Consider the following 16016-nt stretch of genomic DNA (forward strand, 5'->3'; position numbering starts at 1 on the left):
TCTGAGTTTCCAAGGTGTTGTGTCAATTTGCTCTGCCCATGTTATGATGACCAGTAGTGAATCCCCTTCAATTTGTAGCTCTCTTATTCCTAATTTATCTATAACTTTTGAAACTTGTAAAAGAACCTAAGTTTCTGTCTCAATCGAGTCACCAAATCGGATTGGTCCAAAGAATAATGCCATTACTACTCCCTGATGATTTTGAAAAACTCCTATTCTTGCTCTTCCTGAATTACTAAAGGAGCTCCCATCAAATTTAGCTTTAATTTTTTAATCCCGGTGTTCTCGATCCATTCTTAAACTTTCTTTATATGTTTTTGAAAGTGCCACTTCTCTCCAATTCCATAATATATCTTTTATATAGACAACCCCAAAGAGTTCCAAAGTTGTAATCCAATGTTCATATTTGATTTTTATAGCTTCAAATGTTTCCTTTGATTTACTTGTTTTTATTGAATATCCTCTCGTTTCCTTTTCCCAAATAGACCAAACCAATGATATTCTTTCTGCCTTCTATATACATCTTCCCCTTTTCTTCTGTTGCCTTAGAAAATTTGGGAATCTGCAACCAAAGAGAGCAGAAATAATCCCAAACATAAGATAAAAATGAGAAAGAAATTAATAAATGAGGAAGGGTTTTACCACAAGCCTTACAAAAACACACACATGAAGAAAAAAGCAAATATTTGACCTTCTTGTTTGTAGCACATAACAAGTATTTACCTTCCTCAGGAACATTTCCCAACAAAGACCTTGCACTTTAGGGGGAATTGGTCAGCATTAGGTTTCTCTCATAGGGAAATTTACCCCATAGATCCAAAACAAACAAGCAGATTAAAAAGGGGAGCACAAGAAAACAAGCCAGCAAGGGCTAGATGCCAAATTCTATTATCAAATCCATATTCATCCAAGTAAACCATATATAGTTTTATAATTAGGAGGAGAGAATTACATTCATTATCTCTTAAGTCCCTTCTGAACCCAAAATCCCAATTTATCCCAGATTCCGAGGGTACTCCAATCCTAGCTATAGGTTTAGTCTCAAGATTTGATAATGAGTAAAGGTTAGGGAATTGCAAAAATAGGGGATGATCCTCAAGCCAAAGATCTTCCCCCACACCCAACATCAACACAAATGAAGTTCAGAAAAGTATGAATTACCTTAGAAATTGCTTTCCAAGGGGAGTTTGAAGTTATATTAGACACTAATTTTGCATCCCAACCATTATTCACTGCACCATGAATGCTTTCAACGACACTGTGCAACAATCTATCTTCCTCATGAGAAACCTCCACAACCATTTACCTAATAGGGCTGTATTTCTTTTCATTGAATTCCCAATTCCTAGCCCGCTCATTATTTTCTTTAACTGTATAGCTATTTTATGTTCATTGAAGCACACCATTGTACATATTTTTCTGTTTATATTAATGAAATTTTATAGTTTCTTATAAAAAAAAATAATTCAACACAATGCCTCAAATCAGACAATTGAATTGCAATGAATCTAGGGGGTGTCAATAGGGTTGGGCCTCATCCAAATCAAAATCAATTTGGACAGATTGGATGGACCAATAAGATATTGAATTGGACCAGTTCAAACTTAACGGTCCAAAGTATTTATTCGATTGGATTGGACCTGATCTATTCATAATGGATTTATATTGGATGGGGTCGGATTGAACCAATATCTAGTCCATTAATAGAAGATAAGAATACAGGTGTCAATGGACTTGGGTTGAAACCAATTTAAATTAAAACCAATTTGAACAGATTAGATGAACCAGACAATGCATTAGACCAATCCAAAATGGTCAAAAGTATTCATTAGATTACATTAGACCTCGTCCATCTGTAATGGACTCATTAGGCCAGATCAGATTAGACAAAATCCAGTTCAATTGACACCCCTAAATGAACCCAAACGACGCAGTGAAGATAATCATTTTACTACAATTGATTTTTAAAATTGATTCTTGTCGGTCAGAGAAACCATGTAGAAAATCATATTACTACAGTTGATTTTTAAAAAATTGCATTGTTTCAGGGGATGTAGAACCACCCTTTCTTTTATATTCTTCTAAGCTGATAACTAGAAAAGCCATCTGATCCAACAAAACTCACACAAGATTACTGATAACTCTTCTGAGAAAATTTCACATTATAGTTTTCAAAGGTATTCTAAAGGAAATAATTAGTGTGTTTAAGTACAAGGACTAAGCAATTTGAGTATTGGAGACATGGAACACTTGACTCAAAAGGTTGGCACACTCGACCACCAATTTTTGGTTCTCCTCAACTAACTTTTCCAAAGATTAAGCATTTATACTAGCTTCAGCCTAAAAATAGAACATCTCATCAGCCTAAAATTGCAACCCCTAGAGAAATAAAACCGAAGAAGCAATAAAACACCCTAATAAATAAGTTCAGAAAAGACTACGAACCTTAGCTCTCTCTATTATTTCATCTTTCTCTTTCAATTTGTCAAAAAGGTAGAAATTGGTACATGCTGCCAAGTGGTTTGAACCTATGGCACAACAGGTTTTATTGGACTTTAATTTCATTAGAAGATTAAAATCGAATGGGTGTTTGATTGGTAAATTACATACAAAACACGCTTACACATGCATTTTGAAAATAGTTTTAAATTTCTATCAAGATTAGTTTTGTGAAAGGACAGACCACCTAAAACTTTATTAATAAAAGAACTCCAAATAAGAGAATACAGGGGAGGACTTAGCCCGCCTTGCCCCAAAACCCAACATACAAAGCACTCCCTAACGCTCAAGTCTAAAATTCCCTTAGCCGATTCTGATTTTCAGCAAATACAATATGTCATCATACATGGAATGCAAGACATATGATCATAGGTTGTAGATTGATCCTCCAACACTGCAAGTTTAGCCAGCGAGTCTGATACACAATTACCTTCTCCAAGACTATACTGCACTTGAATATCATTGAACTGGCAGACCATTCACACGGTCAGACCATTCAGCCCAGGAAGGCGGGAACTGTTCAGACAATCGGTTCCGTTTTATTCCAAATCCAGTCTTTGGCCAAAAACCGTTGGAAAAGTCAATAACCCATTGATCCGGGTGATTAAATCGTCGACCCATCAACCCGTTTAACTGTTTATAGTCATTTTTTATTTTTAATTTTTTTTTTAATTTTTTATCAAAATAAGCTGTCCATTCAAACCGAATGGTCGGACCATCGACCCAAAAACCGATAACCAGAACGATTCCATTTCCAGATCATTTTTTAAAACCATGCCTGAATGTCATCGATCCATGCCATGGGCTGCAACTTTGTCTTGAATGATGTCCACCAATACCTTAGAATCAATCTCTATAAGACTATAATCACCGAATTGAGACCGAGTGATTTAGCATAAATGATAGCGTCTAAAATGACTCGACATTCAGCAATAATATTAGAGCCGAAATTGTAGAAGGAGGCGAAGGCAAAGATAAAAGGATCCATGCTCATCTCTAAATATGCTGCCACCCCCACACTTGTCTGGATTACCTGAGCACATTCCATTTACATTAATTTTAATCTTTTCAACTGGTAGGTGTTCCCATTTAACAACTCTAATTCTGGGAAGAGGACCATTATGGAATGGTATACTGAGAAAATTTAAGAAAAAATTCTCTTTATTGCAGGTTGACTCGGGATTGGGTAATTCATATCATGATTCCAATGAGAAATTTTATGAATAATAACTTGGGAAGAGCAAGACTTGCCCTCCATTCTAATGCACCTTTCTTTTCATATCTCCCAAACAATTAGTGGCAGCAAGGAAGCAACTATTAAATTCAGCTGGGAGTTGCGGTTTTTTACAATGTCAAACCAAAACAGAATTCGATCTCTAATGCATTGATGAGGAATCAAGGGGATATCTAAAATTTGACTTAAATGAATCCAAACCTTTGTAGGAAGGGTGCCAAAAGCTAGCAGATTATCAGTGATTTCAACTTTCCTCTCCTTGTAGCAGTTACAACCTAAAGCCATAAAAATTCCAAGGTTCTGGATAGCCGCAAAAGTGGGAATATTACCCACTAAAATTTTCCAGCAATGAATGACTATCTTCATTGGGATCCATCGGTTTCATAAAATTTTTCACTACAAAACCTGATTGGCTACGAGTCTAACATCTTTCATAATCGAACAACAATTAAGGCCCCGCTTGGTTCGTGGGAATAGGAGTCTGGAATCGGAATCGGAATGGACTATTCCGATTCCAACTGTTTGGTTAGATGGAATCGGAATCCCATTCCTATTCCTGCTGGAATGACATTCCCCCAATGGGGAATGACCATTCCCTGCCCCTCCCTTGGGAATGAAACCCCATGCCTGCTGTTTTTAATTCTTATTCCTATTCCTCTCTGAACCAAACAGACTATGAGAATGGACCATTCCGATTCCAATTTAGGAAGATTTCGATTCTGATTCCAATTTCGATTCCGACTGTGAACCCAACTTCAATTGTAAATCCAAGGCAGCAATCTCTTCTTTAATAGATGGCTCCAAATTATTATTAATAGCATTCCAATTTCATGCGCCCGAGGAGTCAAGAACATCACATAATCTAAGTGAGGTATCTACCTCGGCAGGGTTTTGGGCATGCCATAATAATGGTCTGTTGAAAACCAGTTCTCAAGCCAGAAATTCATTTTAACCTCTCTAACGTGCCAAGTCAATTAAAGTATAAAACTCTTCCAGTAAAGAAATTTTTTTCTTCCATGTAGAGGAACCTTTGTAATGCTGATTCTTGGTGAGGGCAGTGATCAACTTGGATTGGAAGAAACTGGGCCAAACCCCTTCTATATTTAGTGTTCTCCACAAAGCTTTAAGCCTAAAGACTTTATTGACATCATGTAGTTGCCTTAAGCCTAGGCCACCCTCCTTAATATTCCTGCAAACATCTTTCCAAGAAACCCAACTTTTCTTGCTATCCTCACTCGGACTTGAAAATAAGAATTTGTTTAGAAGTCTCTCCATTCTAGAGATAGTGAGTTTCGGCAACTCTAGAGCCATCATAATGTAAATATTAATAGAAAATAACATGTTTAAGCAAAATAAGCTTGCCCCGTGAAGAACCCAAGAAGCAACTTTGTTCTGAAATTTAGCAAAAAGTTCCTCAAACATACAAGGTATGGCCTTACCTTTATGAATTGGCGCTCCAAGGTACTTACAAGGGAGAGGGTGTTTCTCAAAACCTAACGCAACCTTCACCACATTACAACGAGCATTCGAGGCTTTGGAGGATATATAAAAAGCACTCTAACTCATGTTAATTTTTTGCCTGGAATGTTGTTCATGTTGTTTGAGGAAATCCATGAGTTTCACTAGAGAACTCTCAGTGCCATTTACAAAAATAATGGTGTTGTCTGCGTATAAAAAGTGAGTGATATATGAGCATCCTCATGGAACCCGATATAAAGAGAAGGGTTATCCAAAAACAAATGAGAAAGCCCTCTACTTAAAACTTCTTCGGCTATAATAAAGAGGTAGGGAAATAAATGCTTATTTTTTAAAATAAACATTTGAAAAAGCTTGGTGCCAAATGCAAATAAGTGTTTATTCGTATAAACACTTATTTTTAAGCACTTATTCAATAAACATTTATTTTTAACATAAACACTCCCAAACAAGGCCTAAAATAGGCCTCTTTATTGTTAAGAAAGAATCTTAATCGAATTAGAACCTTCCTTTTTCTCAACAAACTAAATTTGGAATGCTTATTCTCAAAAAGCTATGAATAAGGTAGCTTATAGGGTGTGGAACTCATTGGAACCAAATTTGACCCAATAAAAGAGAGAACCCATCCCTGAAATCAAATCCCTAGGATGGGACCCACTATGGTCTAATTCTCCTCAAGAAATCGCACCAAGCAAATCGGCTCGACATTCAGCCTTTTATGTCCAAGCTCTACCACTCTTGGAGCCCAAACCCATTGGTCCAAATTGGGGCATGTCAATCAGGTTCTTGAGCCTACTAAAACACTTGCACCATGATAGATGCCTTACACTATAATTTAGGGTAGATTTAATCCTTACTCTGGAAAATACAGTATTATGTTTTCTACCATGAGGGAAATCCCAAGAAAAATACTTTGCAAACTAGTGTAGAAAATAAAGTATTTATTAATATAAATACATTTTATAAAACAAACTCTTTTGAAACCCACTATTGGTAGATTTGCATATCCATCAGAGAAAACATATTTGGGGTATTTACTCTAGCCAAGTATCATTATCAAGTTCGAGGACTATATATAATTATCTAGATATTCCACCAATCATAAAATCTAAGAATAATTTGGAATGGCTCAGTTTAGCATATCACAAAACACTCACACTCATACCTTGAATTTGACCCTAGTGGTTGAGAAAAACCACTCTTCACAAAGGAATACAAAAGTATCAACCTTGTCAGAATAAGCTACATGCACTGATTAAGAACATTTAGCCTACACACCAATTATGAATATCTCTAACCAATTTAATGATTATCAAAATTCTAAAATATAGATTGAGAATTATTATTCAGAAACACACCCAATAACACATGTAATAAAGTAGGAAAAAATTTATAAAATCAGTCTACATCTCATATTAGACCCTGGCATACATTGTCAAACACATATCACTTAAAAATGTCAGATACCTTTTTCTTTTATATATAATCTTGGAAAAATCCATCTGTATATGGTCTAAAGCCCAGAAGCTGCTCCATACCCTAGGACATTAAAAACGCACAGTGAGTAGAGAGGGCGAGATACCCTTTTTCTTTCCTGCATCACTTCAAGGTGTTCTCAATATCAATAACAAAACGGTACTTCACATCCCTTTTTATTAGTCTCTCCAGAGCTTCATTCACATACTGAATAGGGATAACTTCAATTTCAGGGTATACTTTATGTGCTGCACAGAAATTTATCATTTCTTGTGTCTCTCTTGTGCCACCTGTTACACTACCAGAAACAGTTTTCATACCTGCCAATTGCCAAAATCAATTTGTGTTATTTGATAAATGAAGCAATTAATGAAGCAAATACATTGTCAGGTTTCAAAGGATTGCAAGATGGAATACCTATATTAAGGCTTGCAGGATAGAATTTGACCTCGCTTGGAAAACCCACCAAGACTAAAACACCGTAAGTCTTCAAAAGCGACATGTACGGATCAAATGGATGATCTCCAGATGCAGTGTCAATTATGAAGTCAAGAGATTTTCCCGCGGCCTGTAAACATAAGGTTAAAAAATAAAAAATAGAAAATAAACTGCAAAGGACATATTAATAGCTGCTTCCAAATGAATATTACCTGCATCTGCTCCGGATCAGACGAAAGCACAAATTTGTCTGCTTTAAGAAGATTCAAGGCCTCCTCTTTCTTGGACATGCTTGTGCTGAAAACTGTTACATGTAGTCCAAATGCCTTTCCAAACTTCACTGCCATATGACCAAGGCCTCCTAACCCAATTACCCCAAGGGATTTACCAGGTTGGTTCATCTTATGGCGCATCATGGGACTGTAGACTGTAATTCCAGCACAGAGCAAGGGTGCAGCTGATGCTAATGGGTAATCATCAGGTATCCTATAGCAATACCTGTTGAAGTAACACCAATGACATTGGTCATATCTGGTTAAATAGAATCAACTTTCTATCAGCAGGGAGTCGATTCAAATTATTTTGGCAAATTGAGACCATGAAAAAGAATGTTAAATTAGATTTAATGTAAACTAAATAATGACTATAATCCACAAAAGCACAATGTCAATGGCTAGAAAGATGGAATGAAATTATAAAATCTTGTCCTCTTAACCAAAAAGAAAAACTGAAACTTTGGCACTAAAATTCCCACTTCAGCAAAAATGAAGTGGACCAAATGGTATAACAGTCATGACCAGAAAATCTATTGCCATTATGTCATAAGCACTTCATAAATCAGTCTGATGTAAATTTTGCTAATTAGTGGTCAGGCATATGGACCAAGTTTAAACATTTATCATCATCATCATCCATGCCATATCCCAACTATATGGGGTTGGCTGAGTTCCATAAACATTCTAACTGCAAAAAAACTGAAGACTTGAGTAGAATTCTTTCTGTTGGATTACAATCTCCAAAAGCAAGTATATAGAACACATATGCAAAACATAGGGAAAGGCAGTTACTTTGAGAAAATAAAATTTTGGAAAAAAGGCCATAGTTTTGTCCACAGACCTGAATCATGACTAATAGGTTTTCGAGGAACTGATCAAGAAGAGAGGTAAGCTATTCAGGTCAGATAGGCTCCTCTAGATGACCTTACCTATTTCTTCAACGTGTCAGAATTGTTCACCTAATGACTAAAACTACCTGCCATCATAACATAGGTGATCATTGAAACTCATCATTTCTTCACTAGCCCAGTCCATGTCAGCCTTATGCCCCACCTTCTAATGGAAAAAAAATTAAATAATAATAGAAAATTATTGGGGTTTTCTCTTTGCTACATTATCCACTCAAATGTTCTATTGTTCAAGTAGAAGTCCTATAAAAAGGTTTATCGAGGGCACACAACAAGATACAGATGGGTTTTGCACCTCAACCATAACCATATGAAAGATTCCTCAGTTATTCACACTCCTCCAAAGGCTTGACTTCCACGCCCATTCCCATTAATGGAACACTTTCTCTACATTTATGAATTGAATGCTTAGAAAAGAAACACAAAATCAATGCAATAGTTGCATCTTATTATTACATCATCATCAACAGCAGCAACATCAATATCATCATCATCATTTAAGGCCTTCTCCCAACTATTTGGGGTTGACTACATAAATCCTATTCCACCATTCTATTCTATTCAGTGTCTTATCATAATATTTGTTTCACCACAGGCAATTACTTCCAGACAAGATGGATTAAAAAGGAAATTAGATGATTTTTATTTCATCACTGGTAAATGAAAAGGATTTATAGACTATACATTGAGATTATGGTATTTGGAAATAGGGATGGGGTTACGATATCTTTGGAGGGCATGTACTGGTAAAGAACCAAGACCAAATATTGCAATTTGCACATGATCCTCTCTTCATGTGGCAAGTTTCAGTACAGTGGCCCCTGCCACATTGCCTTAAAAAGTATCCTTTTCTCTATACCACTCACTTTCTAAAAGATGTGGGTGATTTCATCATATGGACTTCTTGCCTGCCTCTATAACTGTAGAGAACACTGATGTGGGCCCCACAGCTATGGTCCTACTGTGTTCGTAGGGTAGAATTGAAGGGATGAGAGACCCATCGTATGGACTCCCAAAGAATGCGGAATAAGGGGGCGAATTTCAAAATTTTTTTCTCTCCCTTCAACTGGGAATCGCATTCCCTATTTAGAAAATCATATTTTCAATGATCATTCTTGAACCATAAACTGAACCAGATCTGAACCAAAAGGAGTAGGAGAGGATTATACCTGATACGGAGATATAGTATCCCCCAACGAAGGTGTTCAAGCCCAAGGAAGGATCCAAAGACTGCTCCCACTGAAGATGGTGCAGTGCAGGATGGAGCAGATTCAACAGTGTTCTTCTCCAAGAACTTTGTCCTTCGCAAGAAACAACAAGATGGCACGTGAGCACAGCTTCCTATCGGTTCTTTCTCAAAGAACTGATGTCAAGATCGAATCTTGACTTCTCCCACAACTGGAGATCGAACTGGCAAACAGGGGCGGCAAGAACAGGGAGGCGGCAAGAAAGAATTCTGCAGGGATGCTTAATTCTTCCTTCTGTGATTTCAGCACTCAAGAGGATGTGAATATCTCATTCATCTAAAGGTTGCCGCCCCCTCCTTCTTTTGTTAACCTAAAGGATCAGCTCCTAATCCAATTAGGAGTTGCATATCCAAATCATATTTGGATCAGCCTTCTCTTCAGGTGATAAGGATAAACCCTTATCTTATCTGTAGATTAGATTAGCTTTCTCCTAATCTCATTAGGAGGTTTTTAGATCTGAATCACATTCAGATCTAGACTCTCTGAGTGGATAGGTCAAGACTCTATCCTATCTGCTAATCTATCTCAGAATTCGCCCCATAAATAACTAATTAAATAACCCAGTTCGAAATGGTCTTTAGGCCCATTAAGGGTTATGTATTCATTAAGCCTTCCAAACTGCTGCCCAATTGGGCTTCCTTGTATGGCGTGAGACCCAAGCATTGATCTACACATCAGCCACATGGGTTCGGCCCAGCCTTTGTTACAAGGCCTGGCCGAATACACTATTATGGATAGTGCACCCCCTGAAACCCATCAAATGGGCTCTATGGGCCCAACACTTACCCTAAGTGGTCCCTGGGCCAAGCCACCTTGTAACACCCAAAGACTGTGGGCAGATGCAAGATTAGCCCATCAGGTATTATCCTCAATGGTCTTACATTTAACCTCTCAGCCCATAATGATCATACACTGCCCGACAAGAGAAGACCTCTCCCTCGACTGCAAGGAACAGTGTTGCACTCTCTACTTGTATGGATCCTGGGAATTAAAACCTTTTGCAAAACTTTTAGAAATCATTATATACATACTTTTATATATCATATAAAATATATTTTGCAAAACAAATCCCAACGATTGAAATCGGCTGCCGGCAGTCTTGGTTTCCATCAGTGAGAGTGCATCCCGATCATTACCTTTGTCTGACAAAGGGGCAGATCCTGTCACTATGATCACCCACTCATATGAATTCTCAGACTGTCCCAACATACTCAGGTTTTGACCCCCGCTAAGGATCTCACTGATTGATACATCAAAGACAGCCCAATCCGACACCTAGTGTAGTATCATAATCGAGTCTAGGGGTCGGGTGTAACTTTTCAGTTTTGCCCATCAATCTCCAAGGTCTAGGGCAATACTGGAAATCTGGTCCAGTTCATAGATTCAATTAATCCTACACTGTATGTGCCTAGGGTCTCACCCTGGCAGCTGAGACAGGCCACCCCAACCGACTTGGTAGCACCACAGTGTCAGCCTTATCAGGATAGGTCTCCCCAGACCGATCCACTGGCTGTGAACATTCTAAACTAACGCGAGCCTCATTAAGTGTCCAGTTTAAGGGCATTACACAGAAACATACCAAGGGAACATGAATCAAATATGCACTTTTATTCATTTACAATAAACTCATAAAGTACATCATTCTGATTGAAGCTAAGGGCATACAAAACTGTCCAACAAGAATGTGTTCTAGTCATACTAGGGTTAGCTGGTGGTCAGTTAGTTATTTCAGTTGCTATTTATTTCAGTTTTATTTTGTTCTATTTGTCATGTAAATACTAAGGGCAGATATGTCCTTTCCATGTAATGAGCATAACCTATAAATACTAAATAGAAGTGGCGGCAGCAAACATTCAGATTCTGTCCCTCCTTTCTACCCTTTGTGTTCTACAGTTCTCTCTTCTCTTCCTCTTCTCTTCTCTTCTCTTCTCTACATTTTCCTTCTATTTTCGAACCTGAAATCTATTAGGGTTCAAGGCTGATAGCAGTCTTGAACTTCTACATGGTTAGGGTTTCTCATGTGAGTCTAGTCCAGCCGACCACATGAGAACCATCTAGGGCTGGAAGCTGAGAAAGTAGAGTTCGTTGACTGATTCTTGGAGATCGCCAGAGGGTTTAGCAGCTGTTGAAGACTTGCCACGGTTGCAAAGTGTTGGTGATCAGAAATTTCAGAGAGGACTGGGGTTCGGGTAACCTTGGAAGGCAGCGAACAACATTCTCTTATAAGTTATTTTATTTTCTAAGAGAAGTACTATCAGAGGAGATAGGTTGGACCTATCTAGAAAGGGCGGCCGAACCATTCTAGGGTTTTCTTCTTTCTATTCTCTAGGGTTTGGTCTTAACCCTACGGCAAACCCTACTAATCTTGCTGCAAACCCTGCTGCTGGGCCGAGTCTTGTGATCTACCTATGAAGCTCTTCTTAAGTTTTTTTTTGTTTCAGCATTGATCAGTTTTAGGGTTTCATATTAACCCTACTACAAGTCTTATCTGTTGGTACTGCTTGGAATGTGCGGCTGAGATTTTTTTAAGGACTGATTAAAACCCTAATTATGCTTCAACATATCAGATCATTCTCCAAACTGTATTCAAATCTTTTTTGGGGTTTCAAACTCTTTTAAGGAGTGAAAATTGTACGGACTGCTGCTGTCGTGTTTGCTAATTGGTTTCAGACCAGACTTATACTGGTTTCATGCACATATACCGTGCATACAGATTAGTTTTATACTGATTTTTTATTGTGATTGATAGTCCAAGTGCTGCTCTTCGACTATAGTAACCCTAATTTTTGAGACTACTGGTTCTTAAACGAAATGGAGTTTAAAAATCACGCAGAAGGCAGTTCTGGGAACAACAGTTATCATAGTGTTTCTGAGACAAGTTTTCAGATTACAACCGTAAGATTTGATGGATCAAACTATTTGGAATGGGCCCAATCAGCCATGATGGCTATTGGGGGAAGGGGTAAATTAGGGTATCTCTTGGGAGATGTGAAAGAACCTTCCAAGGGAGACCCCATGTATACCAAGTAGGTCCAAGAAAACTACTTGGTTATGACATGGCTGTGTAATTCTATGCAGCCTCATATCAGTCGAAATTACTTGTAGGCAAAGACAACCAAGGAGATATGGGATGTTATAAAAGAAACTTATTCCCAACCCCTTAATGTTGCCATAGCTTATGAATTGAAATGTGAGGTGAACACTCTTAAACAAGGAGAGAAACCGGTTTCGGCCTACTTCTCTACCTTGAAGTCCCTGTGGCATGAGATTGATCACTTAGAGACTCTTGAGTGGGAGAGTCCCAAAGATGCATAGACCCATAGAAAGCAAGTCGAGACAAACAGGGTGTTTGAGTTTCTGGCAGGTCTGAATTCAGAGTATGATATTGTGCGACAACAGATATTGACCAAAGATAGTGTGACTCTCTCCCAGGCATACTCCTTAGTGCATAGTGAAGAGACCAGGAGGAAAGTCATGATGCAACCTCAGCCTCTTACACCAGCCCTTGTAGCTGTTAAACCCAAATCAGGAGGTGATTCAGAAAGGGACAGGAAGAAGGAAGATAAAAGAGATGTGGTATGTGAGCATTGTAAGAAACCTAAACACACAAAAGAAACATGTTGGAAACTGCATCCTCATTTGGTCCCGACAAAGTTGAGAAGCAAGAAGGGTAATGCTCATGTGGCCGTGAACACTGATTCAGCATCCTCGTCTGGCACAAGAGCCACACCTTTAGAGACCTTAGCTGCAGTTCGGGCTGCTCTAATACAATTGGAAAAGGAAGTTGGGAACTCAGCTTAGCCATCGCAGTCATCATCAGCCCCTGCCACATCTGCTTTCGCACATTCAGGTACTCAAGCCTCGGCCTATCATGCCTCAGCTCCAGGTACTACTGAACCCTGTTGGGTAATAGATTCAGGTGCATCCGACCATATGACTAGCTTGCCTTCATTGTTTACCACTTATCATTTGTCTTCTGGTAAGGATAAAGTATCTATTGTTGATGGTTCTCTTGTCCCCATTTCTGGCAAGGGTGATATCAAGCTATCGGATACTATCTTATTGTCTTCTGTCTTGCATGTTCCTAAGCTTGATACTAACATTCTTTCAGTTAGTAGTATTACCAAACATATGAACTGCTCAGTAACTTTCTTCCCTGACCGATGTGTTTTTTAGGACCTAGAAACGAAGAAGGTGGTTGGGACTGTCCGTGAGACGAATGGGATCTATCTGCTCGAGGAGAGTTCTCTTCAGGAAGAGTCAGTGGATAAGAAGTCACTTGTTTCTCAGAGTGTGAGTCCAGTTATGCTTTGGCATAACCGATTGGGTCATTTGTCTTTTCGATCCTTAAAGAGTCTGTTTCCTACTTTGTTTGAGTCTGTTGAGTTGTCCCAGTTGAAATGTGAAAGTTGTCAGTTTGCTAAACATGGTAGAAACTCTTATTCATTGAGTAATAAAAGGAGTAATAGTTCTTTTGATATTGTGCATACTGATGTTTGGGGGCCATATCACATCCCTTCTATGGGTGGGTATAGATATTTTTTGTTATTTGTTGATGACCATACTCGGTTTTCTTGGGTTTATCTTATGCGTTCACGAGATGAGTTTTCCGCCCTGACCCAAAACTTCCACCAAATGATCCTAACCCAGTTTGATGCCAAGATCGAAGTTCTTAGATCTGATAATGTAAAGGAATACTTTGCTAAGCCATTGGCATCTTACCTTCTTAATCATGGGGTTATCCACCAGAGCACTTGCCCTCATACACCTCAGCAGAATGGGGTTGCAGAAAGGAAGAATAGGCACATCTTGGAGGTGGCTATAAGTATTATGTTTACCTCCAATGTCCCTATTCGCTTCTGGGGTGATGCTATCCTCACAGCAGTATATCTTATTAATCGGGTTCCTTCTCGGGTTCTTGATATGAAACCTCCTTTTTCCCTTCTATACCCAAATGAGGAGTTGTTTATTGTTCCCCTTAAAACATTTGGTTGTACCTGTTTTGTTCAGCTTCTCTAACCCCATCACTCCAAGTTCGAACCAAAGGCCTCCAAATGCATCTTTCTTGGTTATGCACAAACTCAAAAGGGTTATTGCTGCTATGATCTTGTCTCAGGGAAGAAGTTTGTCTCCATGGATGTTACTTTCTTTGAGGATACACCCTATTATTCTCGGGTTTCTCCTCAGGGGGAAAGCAGTGAGAGTGGGGATTTTGGTCCTTTTCTTCAGGGGGAACGCAGTGAGGGTAGGGTTAATACTTTTGGGGCTGTTCCTTTACCTATTCCATTGGGTGATGAGGGCTGTAGTAGTGAGGGTGGTCAGAGGGATCAAGAGTTAAGAGTCTATCACAAGCGATGCAGGCAGGTTGATCACGGTCATCAGCAGTCCAGGCCAGCTCCAACCTCTTCTGTGGCTCCAAGTCCTGGTATTACAGTCTCAGGGCCCACAGAGACTCCTTCCACTATTTCCACTTCACCTCCTGCAGACGACTTTGACCTTCCCATTGTCGTCCGTAAAGGGAAACGACATTGCACCACATCTACAGCCCACTGCATTTCCCAATTTTTATCCTATGATCGCCTATCTCCCTCCTACAGGTCCTATCTTACTTCCGTTGCCAATGTCCCTATTCCAAGAACAGTGCAAGAAGCCCTATCAGTCCCAGAGTGGAGAGGTGCAATGCAAGTTGAAACGGATGCCCTGTTGAAAAATAATACCTGGGAGCTAGTTGATCTGCCCAAAGGAAAGAAACCAATTGGATGCAGATGGGTATTTATTGTGAAGCACAATGCAGATGGCTCCATTGAGAGGTACAAAGCTAGTTGCAAAAGGGTTCACCCAGACTTATGGTATAGATTACTTGGAGACCTTTGCCCCGGTAGCCAAGATGACCACAATTCGAGTTCTATTGTCTCTTGCAGCAAGCCACACTTGGCCTTTGTACCAAATGGACGTTAAAAATGCTTTTCTGAATGGAGACCTGCAGGAAGAGGTTTACATGCAGTTGCCTCCTAGATTCTATGATACAGAGACAGGTAAGAAGGTCTGTTGGCTCAATAAGGCATTGTATGGTTTGAAGCAGTCACCTAGAGCTTGGTTTGATAGATTCAGGCTAGCCCTTGGGAAGTTCGGTTATGTACAGGCCCAGTTAGATCATACACTGTTCATCAAGAGGATGGAGTCCTCTCTGACACTACTTGCAATATATGTTGATGATATTGTGGTGACAGGAAATGATAGCCATGAGATTGAGTCCCTCAAACAGCTCCTTCATCAAGAGTTTGAGGTGAAAGATCTTGGTGCACTACGGTATTTTTTGGGTATTGAGGTTGCTAGATCTAAACAAGGGATCTCTGTCTCTTAGAGGAAATATGTTCTAGATCTGTTGGCAGAAACTGGAAAGTTAGGTGTCAAGCTTGCAGATACACCCATTGAACAGAACCATAGGATTAGTGCAGAGAGT

At 39.1% G+C, this 16016-nt stretch overlaps 1 protein-coding gene across 2 annotated transcripts in view; it reads right to left on the reverse strand.

Moving 5' to 3' along the window:
• Positions 1-6493: 6493 nt before the first annotated feature.
• CAD1 (cinnamyl-alcohol dehydrogenase) overlaps positions 6494-16016 on the reverse strand; it is a 53499-nt gene continuing 43976 nt past the window's right edge. For both annotated transcript variants that reach the window (XM_088957573.1, XM_088957574.1), the window contains 3 exons: positions 7336-7621; positions 7103-7253; positions 6494-7005 (listed from right to left, as the gene is read on the reverse strand). In XM_088957573.1, the coding sequence (XP_088813699.1) occupies positions 6809-7005; positions 7103-7253; positions 7336-7621 (634 nt within the window). In that variant the 3' untranslated portion in view covers positions 6494-6808. The remainder of the gene's footprint in view (positions 7006-7102; positions 7254-7335; positions 7622-16016) is intronic.

Source organism: Nelumbo lutea, chromosome 8 (assembly GCF_056320005.1).
Source record: "Nelumbo lutea isolate HS-2025 chromosome 8, American lotus-T2T, whole genome shotgun sequence".
Taxonomy (NCBI): domain Eukaryota; kingdom Viridiplantae; phylum Streptophyta; class Magnoliopsida; order Proteales; family Nelumbonaceae; genus Nelumbo; species Nelumbo lutea.